General features: G+C 41.7%; 2 protein-coding genes and 1 pseudogene across 6 annotated transcripts in view; 1 reads left to right on the forward strand and 2 right to left on the reverse strand.

Moving 5' to 3' along the window:
• The window catches only part of AUTS2 (activator of transcription and developmental regulator AUTS2), a 1,185,039-nt gene that overhangs the window by 779,951 nt on the left and 388,154 nt on the right, over positions 1–16,934 (reverse strand). The window lies entirely within an intron of this gene.
• LOC122433080 (60S ribosomal protein L12) lies at positions 3,525–4,164 on the forward strand. The gene has a single exon (XM_043455594.1). The coding sequence runs from the start codon at positions 3,623–3,625 to the stop codon at positions 4,118–4,120; it is 498 nt and encodes a 165-aa protein (XP_043311529.1). The 5' UTR covers positions 3,525–3,622; the 3' UTR covers positions 4,121–4,164.
• LOC122433522 lies at positions 12,702–14,067 on the reverse strand (annotated as a pseudogene).

The following is a 16,934-nucleotide window of genomic DNA, read 5'->3' on the forward strand; positions in this document are numbered from 1 at the left end:
AGGACCCTGCCATTTATTAAGGAGATTATCATACCATGTTATCTATAATGATTACAAATGTGAATTCAGATACACCTGCCCTTAAATTCCAACTCAGTCACTTAACAGCTGGGAGATTTTGTACAATTATTGAACCTCAACTTTTTTGCATCTGCATCTTTAAAGATAGGGATAATGACAGTATCCAGTTCGCTAAGTTTTAATGAGGGCTAAGTGAGATCATTCCTTCAGTCACAGTATCTGGCTCATGGTGAGCACTGAACAAAACTGTTCACTTCTTATTGTTGACCATCCTCAGCAGGCACTGTCACGGGAAGAGGGGATATAAGGACAAGTTAGGACTGCCTTCTCAGCTGAGATAGCCATATGAGCTCTTGCCTAGGAAAAACACGAATGTAACACAGGACTCGGGAGAGTTGGGCAGGGGAGAGCAGCCACCAAATTTCACCTCTTCACATTTGAGAGATGTGAAGATCTCTTCACATCTTTCCCATTTCATCTCTTCAACATTCTTCACTTGGTTACAATAAAGCAAATGACAACTGTTAGTACCACATAAACTGGACACAAGAACCTCTAAGAGACTAAAAGAAACACTGTGTTCATAATCAATTTCTGATAAAATGGTAACAGTTTAGTACTGCATAAACTGTGGCTGCCTCAAAAGAAAGCTGCCACATAACAATAAGCACCTTGTTTGAAAGTCTTTGTTCGGAGTCATCTGCAGGACCAAGCCCTGGCAAGCTATCCACACCAGTTCCACAGGACCAGGTACATTACATGCTGGGCAACGTAACCTGAAACTTCCTGTGCCAACACCAGGGCAAGAACACCTACTGAACAAGACACTTCAAGCCGTTATCTTCCTACAATCACCTGTCATCTGAAGAGGCAGGCATGTCTGTGTACACGGGCGCAAAAGACGCAAAAGGCCTTGTGTGTCAGTGAGCACATGAGAGAACTACTGAAAAATCAGAGAGCAAGAGGAAATAATAATACAGTACTTAGAAGAAAGCAAGGAAACTAAGCCCAATATTGAAATCCTGATTCGCTGAACACATACACTGGGAGAATTGGACGAAATACTGGAGTAAACAAGGACACATGAGAAGACCTCGATCATTTCTGAGGAGGCAGGTTTTGTGTTTAAGTTCTCTTTTTTCCGCCATCAAAACCATCCCCGGAAAACAAGAGCACAAGAGTTAAGAGGAACGATTTTGCCTGGAGATAGGCCTTTCCTTTCTAATCCTCTGAATGAGTTTAGAGCAACGCCTCATTTGGCGCTTCACTGGATTTAAGACGTTTGTCTCTCTAAGCTCCTGTTTAACCTGAGAGCAGAGAGTGGGCTTCAGTTCACAGTCAAGTCTTCCCTGGAGAACAATATCTCACTAGAATCTCATAATAATTTGATTGTATTACTTTCATTTCTACAGTTGCTGTCTTACAGCAAGTGATACTTGGCACCTGTCTATTACAGAGACATATATTCTTTTTAAATAAATTTGCTTAGGCAAAAAAGAAAAAGAAACCAAAACTAGTTAGTTGAAAAAAATCTGCTGAATAAGTAACTGTAGAGATGGAACTCCAAAATGGCAAGAGTTGAAGAAGACAACAGGGGGTCCTTGGCTAATACAGTTATTACCTCATGGCAAATAGATGGGGAAACATGGAAACAGTGACAGATTTATTTTCTTGGGCTCCAAAATTACTGCGGACGGTGACTGCAGTCATAAAATTAAAAGATATTCACTCCCTGGAAGAAAAGTTATGACAAACCTAGACAGAGTAAAAAAAGCAGAGACATCACTTTGCCAACAAAGGTCCACAGTGTGAAAGCTATGGTTTTGCCAGTGGTCATGTACGAAAGTGAGAGTTGGACTATAAAGAAGGCTGATTGCTAAAGAATTGATGTTTTCGAACTGTGGTGCTGGAGAAGACTCTTGAGCGTCCCTTGAATAGCAAGGAGATCAAATCAATCAATCCTAAAGGAAATCAACCCTGAATATTCTCTGGAAGCTCCCATACTTTGGCAACCTGAATGCAAAGAGCCGATTCACTGGAAAAGACCCTGATGCTGGGAAAGACTGAGGGCAGGAGGACAAGGGGGTGAGAGAGGAAGAGATGGTTGGATGGCATCACTGACTCAATGGACATGAGTTTGAACAAACTCCAGGAGATGGTGAAGGACAGGGAATTCCGGTGTGCTGCAGTCCATGAGGTCACAGAGTCAGACAGGACTTAAAAGACAAGAGCAAGAGGAGAAACTGAAAGTTCCCTCCACAGTTCATCCTAACTATGTCCATCTCCCATTCTGCCTTCCATGGGTCAACACTGAATTTCATTAAGTCAGTCAAATGTGGAAAAGAGGAACACACAGCGAGGTTACTAAAAGAACTACTCAATCCAATAGTTCTTCCTCTACATGGGGGAATTTAGGAGAGCTGGAAGTGATACTCGCTTTAGCAGAATTCCCAGTTCCCACATTAGAGATCCTTCTCATCTCTGCTGGCTGCACTCAGTTTCACAGGATATGAATTTCAGGAGACCGGATTTATTTTTCCAACCCAAGTTAGTCCTCGAGGTTTAGACAGTCACTAAATTGTTGCCACCAGCTTTAGGAAAGGAAACAAGTTTTCAGTAACAGAAAGATTAATAAGTCAAGTCACAGAAAGATTAATAATCAAATCATTGTTCACTGCAACACAGGTAGGTACAGTTGCAAGCCTGTGGCACAAATAATATTTCAGTTTTCAGCTGCATCTCCGCATTTCTACCCCTTGCTGCACCAAACTTTAGAGAACTAAATTCTTCCAGTAAAGGGTGTTTCCCCTGAAATGTGCTAATGTCTATAGAAAGCAACCATGTGGAAATTTCCTGTATAAAATATTCTTTCTCCTAATTTCTCCATGCCCGCAAAACACACACATATACACACAATCCTATTCACCAGCACTTAATTCTCTATAACCCAAGCTCTAGAAAATCCTTTTGCTAAACTATCACCTGTTTGATTTTTTTTTATCCCCATAGCAGAAATACCTTAAATTATAAATACAATTCAGTTATCTGATCTGAAAAACCATCATCACACAGTGATCATATCACAGAGTTTTCTTTCAGCTGAAGTACACGGGCAAAAAATTTTGTCTCAGTGTCAGTGCTTTCAGATATTAAGCTTAATCTGATCTTCCTGATTGCAACAGTAAAGTGAAGTCTTCTAACACCATTAATGTACAATTACCTGTAAAGGATGCTGACATGACTATCTTCACTGTGCCCCTGGACACAGCCCCTCCCTCCTGAACACAGGGATTGACGCACAAAGGAAGGAGTGTGGGTAACAAGCTAAGGGAATGGATCGAGGAAGAAGTGGAAAAGGGGAGGCTGAGGACAAATAAAAGCAAGTGAGACAACGAAGGGATGTGAAGACAAAACCAAGTATGGAAAACTCTTCATTTCTGACCTGTCAACACCATAAAGTCCTGTATTTTTACATGACTTGCCCTGGAAAATGGATGTTAAAAATCATTTGTGCTTTCGGCTTTCGGCTAGGAGGAGGCGAAGGTGCAACTTTCTTCGGTCGTCCCGAATCCGGGTTCATCCGACACCAGCCGCCTCCACCATGCCGCCTAAGTTTGACCCCAACGAGATCAAAGTCGTGTACCTGAGGTGCACCGGTGGGGAAGTCGGTGCCACGTCTGCCCTGGCCCCCAAGATCGGCCCGTTGGGCCTGTCTCCAAAAAAGGTCGGTGATGACATAGCCAAGGCAACTGGTGATTGGAAGGGTCTGAGGATTACAGTGAAACTGACCATTCAGAACAGACAAGCCCAGATTGAGGTGGTACCTTCTGCTTCTGCCCTGATCATCAAAGCCCTCAAGGAACCACCAAGGGACAGAAAGAAGCAGAAAAACATTAAGCACAGTGGAAACATCACTTTTGATGAGATCGTCAACATTGCCCGGCAGATGCGGCACCGGTCTCTAGCTAGAGAACTTTCTGGAACCATTAAAGAGATCCTGGGGACTGCCCAGTCTGTGGGCTGCAATGTTGATGGCCGCCACCCTCATGACATCATAGATGATATCAACAGTGGTGCAGTGGAGTGCCCAGCTAGTTAAGAACTGCAAAGGAAAAAGAAAAATAAAGGATCATTTGACAACCAGTGGGAAAAAAAAAAAAAATCATTTGTGAGTTAAATAATAAACTGACATATTCATAAAGAAGGTCTCTTTGCAGAGAACTAAAAATATGAACCACAGAGGCAGAAGAGAATTGCCCTAAATGCCAGGGCCCAGGGGCAAGAAGGTGGAGAGTATGACTCTCTCTTCAGCCAGTTCTGCTTTTCTGGCCCTTCAAACCTGTATGCCTCCCTGCCCTAACCGTTCAAGGTTGTTAAATGGTGTCTACTCGTTAATTCTATCTGCCTTTTTCCCTCACAAGAAAACTCAACTGGTACCTCTGCCGGTGTCAGAACCCAGAACTACCAATACTTTGTAGAAAGCAGGGGAGCAGTAAGAATGAAGAGGAAGGCGAAAGGAGAAGGTAGCCTGTGAGGGGCTCCCTTCCCTGAATGGCAGTCCTAAGAAAGCAAGCCTGGGCCCCTTCTGCCTCATGGCAGAAGACTCAGTGACTCTTCCGCTTCACAGCCCTTCCCCATGAGACATGGTGACATCACCAGACTGAGGAAGCAAGAGGGGGTTCTTCCTACTGTATCCAGACCACAGGCAGGCATGGAAGCGACTCCATCTTTCAGCCAGGGTTGAGAGGGTGCATGGCCACCATGGAGCTCAAAATCCGTAGATGGCTAAGAAGCAAGAATACACAAAAAACTACTCTCAAGGATGGAAAGATAGTAGAGAAATACTGCTTGTTCAGGCCACCAGTACCAAAGACTCATGGCCACCTACCTCCCGTCTACACATCCTCGTATTTTTTAAATTAATTTTTATTGCAGATAGCTGCTTTACAAAGTTGTGTTAGATTCTGCTGTATGGCAAAGTGAATCAGCTGTACGTGCATACACCCCCTCCTTTTTGGAGTTCCTTCCCGCTTAGGTCACCCCAGTGCACCGAGCAGAGCTCCCTGTGCTAGACTGTCTGCTCCATCAGTTATCTAGTTTACACCTCGTATCTGTCGTGTATATAAATCAATCCCAGTCTCTCAATTCACCCCGCCTGCCTCTGCCCCTTGGTATCCATACATTTTTTCTCTATGTCTGTGTCTCCATTTTTGCTTTACAAATAAGTTCATCTGTATTATTTTTCTAGATTCCACATATAAGCAATATTATACAATATCTGTATTTCTCTTGCTGGCTTGTTTCAATCTGTATGACAGTCTCTACGCCCACCCACATCTCTACAAATGGCATACTTTCACTCCTTTGATGACTTAGTAATATTCCATTGTATATATGTACCACATCTTTTTCATTCATTCCTCTGTTAATGGATATTTAGTGTAACTTCATGGTGCAACTGGATAAGTCAAGCTTTCTCATTTGGAACATAATATTTCTACCATCTATTTTCTATTTCACAGGAAAATGGTTTCCAAGTTCCAAATCAGTAACTTACAAATCATTTTTTGTAACAAAGACCTTGATGAGCTAAAGTAGAGGAGAGAGGTAAGCAAGGAAATGAGGGTAGAAATGAGGAAGCAGAACAAGGAAGGAGGAAAGTACAAGGAGGAGAAGAGACATGGTTGACACCAGCTTTGCTCTGTCCAGATTCACTTCTGCAAGCACATCAGAGGTGGATGCCAATTCCAGAACTATGCATTATTTCATCAGCCAAAATGGCTGAGTGACCTTTTCCATCCTCAGTGCCCCCTTCACTCCCCTGCCAAGCGTTACTTAGTCATGGTTGAAAATAGGGCCTTTGGAAGAAATCTTGCCTTTTCCTAATTTCAGGTCAACATCTATTAATATTTTAAAGAGATACCTCCAGTAAGATTTACTTAGTAATCTGGCAGACCTTAATATATAAAAACAAAATTAAGTATGTGTGAAAAATTACTCAAGTAACTAAAGCAAATCTCCTCCATGGCTGTCTGACAATGGCTTTGATCCCTAGAACTGAGCTTTTCCTTATAAACTTTTCCTCCCAATTTCCAAATTTTGTTTCCTGAGCACCACTGAAAGAATATATCATGTTTGTAGGGTATCCAGTTTGGCTATAATTTAAGATCTTTAGAAAGAATCAAAAAAAGATTTCAGTGATGCATATAATAAACATACTCTGATCCCACCTCAGAACAGGTTAGATGATACAAAATCTCAGTGGCTGAAAATAACAAAGGTTTACTTCTCACTCACACTACCATCTACAACAAGTCAGTAGAGGTTCTCCTATTTACAGTCATTCAGGAATCCAAGCTGATGGTGTGACTGACATCATGAATATTAACTAACCCTTACAGAGAAGAAAGGGGCTTCATAATGGCTCAGAATAAAGAATCTGCCTGCAACGGAGGAGACATAAGAGATGAAAGTTTGATTCCTGGGTCAGGAAGATTCCCTGGAGGAGGAAATAGCAACCCACTCCAGTATTCTTGCCTGAAAAATACCATGGGCATAGAAGCCTTGTGGACTACAGTCCAAGGGGTTGCAAGGAGCTGGGCATGTCTGAGTGACTGAACATACACACACAGAGGAAAAGAGAATACACAACCAGTAGAGCACATACCCAGAAGTCATGCTCACATTTCATTAGCAAAACAAGTCATATGGCTTCCCAAAGTTAAAGTGGCCAGAGAAGGCCATGTGACCAGAGAGGAAGACAGAGACAGAAGAGCTGAAATATCTGCAGACAGCCTTAATGACTACCAAAATACATGGTACTATTCTGAATACAACTGATTATGAAACTTCCAAAATACTAACTATAAACTGAGATGCAAACTTTTTATCCTATTCCATAAGATTAGGAGGAAAAAACCACGATTAGCAGTATGAGGGCAGCAGACAAATTTGACAACTCTCTCTCAAGTATTATTTACTTTCAACTGACCTAAGACCAATGAAGATTGCTTCTTCTTTTAGTTAAAAATATCCTTCATGACAGATGAAATATACTTTGAAAAATAAAGCCTGCAAGTAATACATCTTTGTTACTTACCATCATATACCACTGAACAGGGAAGACAGGTATCTGTTAGTCCCCAGGAAATAACAAAGACAAAACCATACATTTGAATAGTACTTTACAGTTGAGAAAAAATATTTTGACAGGTCATTTTAGGTAGGCACCTAAACTACAATTTTTCAATATTTTAAAGGTGAGCAAGGTAGAATATGCAAATCTCTCAAAAAAACAGAAAGGCTTGGAACTAACCCAGTCAAAATACCAACTCAGGTCTCATGAGAACTAAGCTAGAGGTCAGTTCCACCATTTACAAATCCTGTGGCTGAGGGCAAAGACTTTAGTACAAGTCTAATTTTCTTCATATGTAAAGCAGATGCAACACCTTGGACCAAGTTACATCATAGGATTATCATGAAGATTGAATAAAAAAGTACATCTGAAAACACTTTCAGTATTGTAGAAGAAGACTCAAAAATAAAGGGGCATCATTTTGATTATAGAAGATCCTTATTACTGGTTGCTGCCCGTACTAATACATGCACAAAACCACAGAGGGAAAGGCAAGAAGCAGTTCCTTCTTTAAATAAAATCAAAGTTTTGGGATCACCTAGGTTACTATTAAGGTTACTAATAGGTTATTTGCTGCAATTCAGAGAGAAGAATATAGCCCTCTTGTGTGTCAACCAACATTATGTCTAATGTCAGCGCTGTAAGCAAATTATTCATTTGCCACAAATTCAGAACTTGCTACAATACTGTAATAAAACACATATTTGGTTTTTGTCATAGTTTCCTGACATAAAGCATCTAAATGCCTTGGAATTCCTGAGTGACACGAGTGTTCTTGGGTTTGGTTCTGAGACAACTTCTGCAGATGCCCGACCAGCTTCAGGAGGATGGGAGCTGGCTGTCAGACAGACAAGGCAAGAGTACAGGGTTGGGGCTTCCAGCCACACCCCTCCCCACCTCCAGTTTGGGGAAGAGGAGAAGAGCTGGAGATCTTCACACCAACTGTCAGTGATTTAACCCATCATACTAGGGTTTAGCATGGACTAAACCTTCCATAAAGTACCCTCAAACGACAGGGGTCAAGAAGTTCGGGGTCGGTGAACACACAGGTGCTGGTAGACTGGCCTACCTGGAGAGAGTATGGAAGCTCTGCATCTTTACTTCACTGTTCCCGACTTGTGCACCCCTGCCCCCGTACCTGTTCCGTGCATCTTTTCCACTTGGCTGTTCCTGAGTTGTATCCTTTATACTAAACTAGTAAGAAAAAACAGCCTAAAACAAATGGTAACAGGTAAAAGAAATAAATATATAATAAAGTACACCACAGAAGAGTGAAATATATAATACAAGGTAATTTTTAAATGGATTCGAAAAACAAACAAAAAAGGATTACCTATCAATAACATAACAAAACTAGGGTCTCACCTCAGGTCATACATTAAAATAAATTCCAGATATGAACTGAAGAGTTGGCAACAAGTAATAAAACCATAAAATAAAGGAAAATAGCAGCTAAGATTGATGATATGTGGGAGGAGTATACAGAAAAAAAATATATGGACATGTACACACTTAAAACAGTCATATAAGTAGTTTGTTCAAAAATAAGAAAGCAAGTAGCAGAAGGAAACATTTTAAACAAATGAGATGAAGGGTTAACATATTTGATGTTGAAAAATATTTAACTAGTCAATAAAAGCAGTAGGACAGAACAATTTACAGATGAAATACAAACGATCAATAACACATTGATCCAATGTCCAATCTTTCCAGTAAGAGAAGAAGGGATATGGGAAAAAGTGAGTGATCATTCACTTCAAACATCTATAAAGGTAAAGCACATCTGTTGACATCTGAGGGTAGCAAGACCACAATAAGCAATCTTATGAATGTGGAAAATGTGAATTGATTAAAAAAAAACAAAAAATCTTAGAGGGCTTCCTTGGTGGCTCAGTGGTGAGGAATCCGCCTGCCAATGCAGGAGACACAAGTTCAATCCCTAATATGGAAAGATCCACCATGCCTCGAAGCTACTAAGCCGGTGAGCCACAACTACTATCAAGCCTGTGCTCCAGATCCCAGGAGCCACAACGACTGAGTCCACGAGCTCTAGAGCCCGTGTTCCACAACGAGAGAAGCCGCCACAATGAGAAGCCTGCACATCACAGCTAGAGAGTAACTCTCATTCGCTGCAACTAGAGGAAACCGGCACAGCACCCGACGCCCCGCTCCCCCACCAAAACACCTTAGGCAACATGTTTCAGGTGTCTAAAATAGACTTTTTAAAGATGGACGAGTAGTAAACAGCATGAGTTTCAGAGACAAACGGTCCAGATTCAAATCCTAACTTCACCTTACACGCACTTTGTGACCTTGGGCAAACTACACTGTGTTTTTCTGCCTCCGCTTTACTCATGTCTAAAATATAGATAATTCATTCTTGCTTTTTGGATTAATGGGCTCCCCAAGTGGTACTAGTGGTAAAGAATCTGCCTGCAATGTAGGAGACCCAGGTTTGGGAAGATCCCCTAGAGAAGGGAATGGCTACCCACTCCAGTATTCTGGCCTGCAGAATTCCAAGGACAGAGGAGCCTAGAGGGTACAGTCCATGGGTTCACAGAGTCGGACACGACCGACAGACTTTCACTTTCACTTCTAGACTGATATGAGAATTGAAATGTGCAATGCATGTAAAACATGTACTACAGTGAGTGCTACATAATAAATGTTGAATGAAATTAGCTATCATCATTACATCACCACTATCACTACCACCAAATCCATCCTAACAAATGACCAAAGCACTTTGTTCTGGTGTACAAGAGGAATACACATACACATTGACCCTGAAGGAAAATCTACAAGGAAATATACCAAAGGAAAGAGTGATCACTGTAGAATTACAATTTTACTTCTTCTATAACAGATTTGTAAGTTTTCTACAAAGAGTATGTTACTTCTTGGAAAAACAGCTATCATTCTGAGGAAAAGAAGGGAGAAGCTACCTACTTGAAGTTGTTATATTTACCTTGTAATAATAAATACAATAAAATTAAACAAAATCAAAGTTGTTTCCAACGATTATCTCCTCAGTGTATCTATTCAGGCATCCTGCATTTCTAAGTTCTGTTCCTCACTGAGGAACCCAAGAAAAATATTTAAAGTAATAGGTGTAAAGAGAGCAACTGAAGATAAATATCTAGCCCTCTCAAAAGATAGTAGAGTAGACTCTTGAACAATGTAGGAACTTGGGGCATCGACACAATCCCCACCTTCCCCACCCCTAAGCAGAAAGTCAAAAATCCAGGAGTAAATTTACAATCTGCCATCCTTATCAGTGGTTCTGCATCCGTGGATTTAGCCAACCACAGATCATGCAGTACTGTGGTACCTACTTATTAGAAAATATCTGCGTATCGGTAGACCCGCACAATTCCAAACTGTGTTGTTCGAGGGTCATCTGTGCATCACCTCTGCTGACTATACTCAGCTAAAGTCTTGGGAGGGAAACAAGGATGTCAGAACTCTTATTCTGGGTTCAGAGTACACAGAAAGCATGATCAGAAATCCCTGGTTCTTGTGGAGGTAAAGGTAGCAAAGCTGACTCTCTTCACCTCTTCCCTTTTTTGGAGTGAAACCTCGGAAACAAAAGGGCTGCCCTGGCAGAGGTGAGATTTTTGTAAGGCATCTCCACAAGACATGAGAGAGCATGCTGTTAAAAGCCTCCACGATCCCCTCTGCTTCCTCCAGACTCTGCTAACAGGATAAAGTGAGTGATGGGGGCGTAAAGTGAGTGATGGGGGCATAAAGTGAGTGACGGGGGCATAGGATCATTCTGTAGAGGTACCACACAAGCAACCTCCTTTAGAACTGGGGGGAGAATTATCAAAGCTCTTGTACCATCTGTCTGTGGAGGGAAGAGGGGAAAAAACACAACAACAACAGCAGCTGGTGCAAGAAGTAGCAAGATGTTGGTCCTGGAAGTGACAAGATGGGAAATGACAGGAAACAGCTTTTCACTCCTCCAACAGCAAAAGAAGCGTGCAGCCTGTGTTCCAGTGTTTGAAAACCTCCAGATGCTGCCCTCGTCTCACATTTCCATATCTTTGTTCAGACAACATCTGAAAGCCTGCCTTTCTTTTTTTCAAGCACTCTCTTTCTTCGGAGGAACATACAAAGCTATCAAACAACAGGGCTTCTCCCCCTCCTCCCTCCTCTCTCCTACAGGCAATGTGGGATGAATTTTAAGTGTCACTGTGGAAGAAAAAAAAATGTACATACAGCATCATGTGAGCCTCTGTGAAACTTTTTCCAGTTGTCGATTTCAAGTAATACTTACCATGTGCTCTGGATTCCGTCATTTGGCAGTTAAACTAACATTAGATTTGGAGGAGAACTTCTAAAGAGCTGAGGAATAAAATCTCTGCGATGACCAGAGCTTAGGGGATGGGGCGGCCCGGGCATCTAATGACGACTTGGAAACGGTGGGCAGCACTTCCTGAACCACGGCACTAAGCAGCACCACATGCATGCGTTTCTCTAACTTCAAACTCTGGGCTTATGAAGTCAGAGATGTTCTAATGATATACACACAGCCCAGTGTCAGAATTTCAAAGGACTGACATACAATGTTAATAAAATGTTCTCATTTAGCGTTATCCCATGTGTTAGAGATACAAAACCAGTTTTCTTAGAACTCTGGAATATGCTCATAAAATATACTAAAATTATATTGGGTAAAAGTTAACACTTTATTGGGTGTCACAGATCATGTCTGGGCATTGCAGCACTTCAGGCTCCATCAGCCTACGTGGTCTTGTATGTGGTACACAGCTGCAAGCTCCCCTCTGTTCTCCTTCATCAGGTCAGCTCAACCTTTACAACTCAGGTTGGATTCCATCTCCAGTACGTTTCCCAACGGCCCCTCTCTGAGAGAGTGAGTCTTTCCCATGAACTCAAATAGTATTCACTGTCCAGTTTACAAGAAATAAAGTAAAATAAATATAGACTGTTCTTTCCATGTGCTATTTAAACAAAGTCCCAAATTCCTTTTTTGTTTTTGTAATGGCTCACTATTGCCTACCACAATCTGTGTATATTTTATTCTGGGTTTGACATGCTGTGACCCCAACAGACACACCTGGATCCTTCATCTTCCTGTGTCCTGTCTAGTTCAGTCACTCAGTCATGTCCAACTCTTTGTGACCCCATGAACCACAGCACTCCAGGCCTCCCTGTCCATCACCAACTCCTGGAGCCCACCCAAACTCATGTCAGTGATGCCATCCAACCATCTCATCCTCTGTCGTCCCCTTCTCCTCTTGCCCTCAATCTTTCCCAGCATCAGGGTCTTTTCAAATGAGTCAGTTCTTCACATCAGGTGGCCAAATATTGGGGTTTCAGCTTCAACATCAGCCCTTCCAATGAACACCCAGGACTGATCTTCTTTAGGATGGACTGGCTGGATCTCCTCGCAGTCCAAGGGACTCTCAAAGAGTCTTCTCCAGCCCCACAGTTCAAAGGCATCAATTCTTCGGCACTCAGCTTTCTTTATAGTCCAACTCTCACATCCATACATGACTACTGGAAAAACCATAGCCTTGACTAGACGGACCTTTGTTGGCAAAGTAACGTCTCTGCTTTTTAATATGCTGTCTAGGTTGGCCATAACTTTCCTTCCAAGGAGTAAGCGTCTCTATCTTCCAAATTGCCACTGCATGTTCACACTACACATTTTAGGACTCCACAGGCTTTATACAAATTACTGTCTGTTTTTGAAGCAGCCTCACTTTGACCTGTCACAGTTCTATTTGCACTTTAAGACAGTGTGCTAATCTGCTGTGTGGATAACTTCGGTCATGCATCCAACATAGACTTGTCCCTCTAGACAGTTATATCACCTTGCCTCCAATTATAGTCAACTACACCCAGATGGTTCAGTGGTAAAGAATCCATCTACAATGCAGGAGATGCAGGTTCGATCCCTGGGTTGGGAAGTTCCCCTGGAGAAGGAAATGGCAACCCACTCCAGTACTCTTGCCTGGGAAATCCCACGGACAGAGAAGCCTGGTGGGCTACAGTCCATGAGGACACAAAGAACTGGACATGACTTAGTAACTAAACAATATCACCACCACCCTTGTTTGTACCCAGCACTGTCCTTCTCCCTCAAACACACACACACACACCTTTTTAAAAAGAATTTTTGTTAAACCATAATACAGTTCAAATCAGCATGCCTGATTCATTTCTACTCCTTCACTGCCCAACCTGGGGACCAGGACTGCTTCAGCTTCTCTGTTTTCCCTTTGTCTGTGATGACCAAGGTGTAAAGGTATCTGCTGAACTGAACTTTAAATTTCCTGTTATTCTTACTTTCCTTGATCTTGACAGACCTGGCAATGTCTCACCTAACTACAAGCAGAAAGTCCTCTATTTCTTCAATTTTGAGAGGCTAGGCAAAGAGGCACAGAGAGCACATGGCCAAACCATGAGCAGCAAGAACCAAGGAGAACGGATGAGCTTTCCTTACCCTCCCCGAAGCTCCTTTAAGGATCAGGGCTGGACCTTAGGGAGCTCAGAGTGTTGATCAAAGTTTTTAAACTGAAGTGACCTTTTATAAATTATAAACCATGTTGCACTAAATTATTATCAAAATGCTTCACTTACCCCAGGGCAAGAAAGAAAAGCAGCCACTCCAGTGATGCTAGGGGATACCAGAGAGGCTGTGTTCTCTCTAAAAACCCAATTTGAATTCCTACAAGTCAGCATCCCTGAACTGCACATTTGACAAGGAGCCTTATTTAGTAATTGTTTCTTTTCTGCTTTTCTACCAATTCCCGAGTTCCCTTGAGGGGAATATCTTCCGATCATTCACTCCGTATTACTCCTTGACTTACCAAAGTTAAAACATAAGCAATGGTTAGAGGACAACAATCTATAACTGATGCATTTGGCTGTACCTTTCTCATCTTGACAGTCTGGAGTAACACTTTTTTTACAGAGGGAACCAGTACTGTTGTGGATAAAAGATTTAGCCAACTGTGATCGTTGGTTTGAGAGCCACTCAAAGCCAAACTGAGGCTGACTCCCCAACCTTCATTCCACGCTTCCCCTACTGTGTGGGGGCTTTGCCCTTGAGGACATAACTCCAGCTCCAGGCCTAGTTAAGCCCATCAAAGTCCTTTCATCCTCTCTGCCAGCAATCGTTCTGGAACTCAGGCCTAAGTCAATCCAGACACGCCAACCCAAAAGGACAGCTTTTATGCTCATGCCCCAAATTTGTCCAGAGACAGCGGGAAGATCTTTGACTCTGTCTGGGAGAGAATTCATTTTTCCCTTCAATCTCTCTCAATCTCCCTGGCCCACACCCCCACATTACCACAATTAGCTAAGTGAGCAAAGTGTGAGGCCCCGACTGCCACTAATAACTATGCACAGATAGCTTAGGGATGCCGCTGATACTGTGAATGCCAACAGATGAGACAGACAGAAATGAGGTCTCTGAGGACAGATATACACTAAGTCACTGAACTAACCTTCCTGAGGCCCTCCCCACTTCTGGACTTTGGTGAGGTGACCCCATAAGTTTCCTTACTGGTTAAGCAAGTTTGAGTTAGGTTTTCTAACCCTCATACTTGAAAGCACCCTAACTTACACATTTAATGAAATTCTCTGCAATTTAAAAAAATCCGCTTGATACTCATTTCAACTCTATGCTTTAATTAAGAGCCATATAACAAAACTTAATTTTCATGTGTGATTATAATTTTTTAATTAGTTGAGTGAACAAAACAAGATGCCAAACATAAATATGAAACAGCATCACATGAAGTAGCTCAATGAAAAGATGCAGTCAAACAACCAGCAGCTGGCCAGGATCACATTAACATGTCATCACCAAAGCATCACCAACTCAATGGACATAAGATTGAGCAAACTCCTCCGGGAGAGAGTGAAGGACCAGGAAGCCTGGTGTCTGCAGTCTACAAGGTCACAAAGAGTGAGACACGACTCAGTCACTGCACGCCACCTCCACCACCACCAAGGCATATCCAGCAAACAGGCTGGTTACAAAACTCTTCCTTTAACTGGTGTCTGCACTCCACGGCGTGGTGCCTGAATGTTAAACAGTACTTAAAGATAAAAGCAAAACCGTGGGTTTGAACTCGCCTGTTCAACAGGAGATGGAACTACTAAAGAGGAATGCACTCTGGATCCTGAAGGCGTGCTAGGGTAGGAAAAAATGGGCACAGACCTGACGATACTGATTCAACTTTCCCTTCTACAATCAACTTTCTCCAAATCATCCTGAGTCCCAAGAGAATAAGCAACAGATCCTGAGACAACATGCCAGTTGCAACACGCAGACAGCAGCTCCCCTGTTAAATTTCAGGAATTCTCCTCTCCCATTTGTGAAACAGAGAAGTTGTATGTGTTCCCTTCTAAGGCTCCTTTCTGCTCTGAAATGATAAGCCACACAAACAACCAGAGACTTGATTTTCTATGGTGTATGATGAGGATTTCAACCTTAATACTTATCTCAATACTTTCTCATAAGTATTTATTAGGTGCCTACTATGTGCGAGGCAAAGGGCCAGGCCCTAAAGAAATGCTGAGATCAAGTATGTTCTTTACCTCCAGAGTATTACAGACCTGGGGGAAGGCTGCTATCAATATAAAAATCTTAGTGAACTAAATTAAATCCAAACACGTTACAAGGTAACCAAATCATCAAGTCCCAGTTTTCCAGGATAAAAGTAATGAATTAGAATGACAATCTGTAAGTACCAGGTGAATTGTACAACTAGAAGGAACCTGTGCCACAAATCTGAATATGAAGTTGTAAGTGGGTAATAAAGAGCAGTTTCCAAAAATCAATTTTAAAAGGCTGTGCTTCTAAGCCTGCCAAAACCTCAGACTCATGATTCTCATCCTAGTTCATCTTTGCTATTTCTACCAACAAAGCATGAGAAACTCCGAAGCTCTTTCTTATCTGCCTTGCTGATCAATTTCATATCCCGTTAACCTTGAAACTTTTTCCAGTTCCTCCTTAACTAATTATTTTTTACTAAACAGGAAGCACGCCATTTATAAGTTTTGAATCTCTGATGGCTTACGGTATATCACACACACACGATAAGCAAAATATACATATGGGACTAAATTTTTAAACTCATCACATGATAATATATGCAAACTTCATACCTTACACCTTGAAAGTTGCTTTCTGTTAAGTTTCCTCAAACTTTCATGTGACTACCAAGTTTTTCACACACCCTACAAGGACTTGTTCTTGTAACTACTTAAAATTTTTTAAGTTGACATTAGACAAGTTAAATGTCTTTAAAACCACTCTCTGAAAATCCCTCTTTAAGTACAGTTTTACTTTCCCCTTCCCAAAGTAGCTTTTAAATCCAATGAATTTTCACAGCTATTTGGATCTTTTCAATTTAAAGATCAGTAGTAATTTACAAATACGCTGAAATGTCCGGAATGAGAACATTAATTCTACCTGTGATGCTGGGGAAAACTTACTTCAAATGTTCCTATCTATCCTCTCCTCCCCAATACACAGAATAGTCACACATCCACTACTTCATTCTACATTTCTATTAAGGTACTCAAAAACACCAGTAGTTTTATTGCCAAAGACACATTAGCTAACTCACTAAATGTGTCAGCTGAAAATTGTGTCTCCCCTCTCTATCTTCTTTTTTCATGGCTAGGTTTTGAATGTCAGTTTATCTAACCCTTATCTTTACACCTTAATCTGGTCACTACCCAGAGAGTCAAAATCCAGGTATGTCCTGTTTTTCCCACCCAGCATATTTATGAT

Source organism: Cervus canadensis, chromosome 32, assembly GCF_019320065.1.
Source record: "Cervus canadensis isolate Bull #8, Minnesota chromosome 32, ASM1932006v1, whole genome shotgun sequence".
Lineage (NCBI taxonomy): Eukaryota > Metazoa > Chordata > Mammalia > Artiodactyla > Cervidae > Cervus > Cervus canadensis.

What these genes read in the sequence shown, in the direction of transcription:
- LOC122433080 (XM_043455594.1), top strand. Translation starts at nt 3,623, where the DNA reads ATGCCGCCTAAGTTTGACCCCAACGAGATCAAAGTCGTGTACCTGAGG.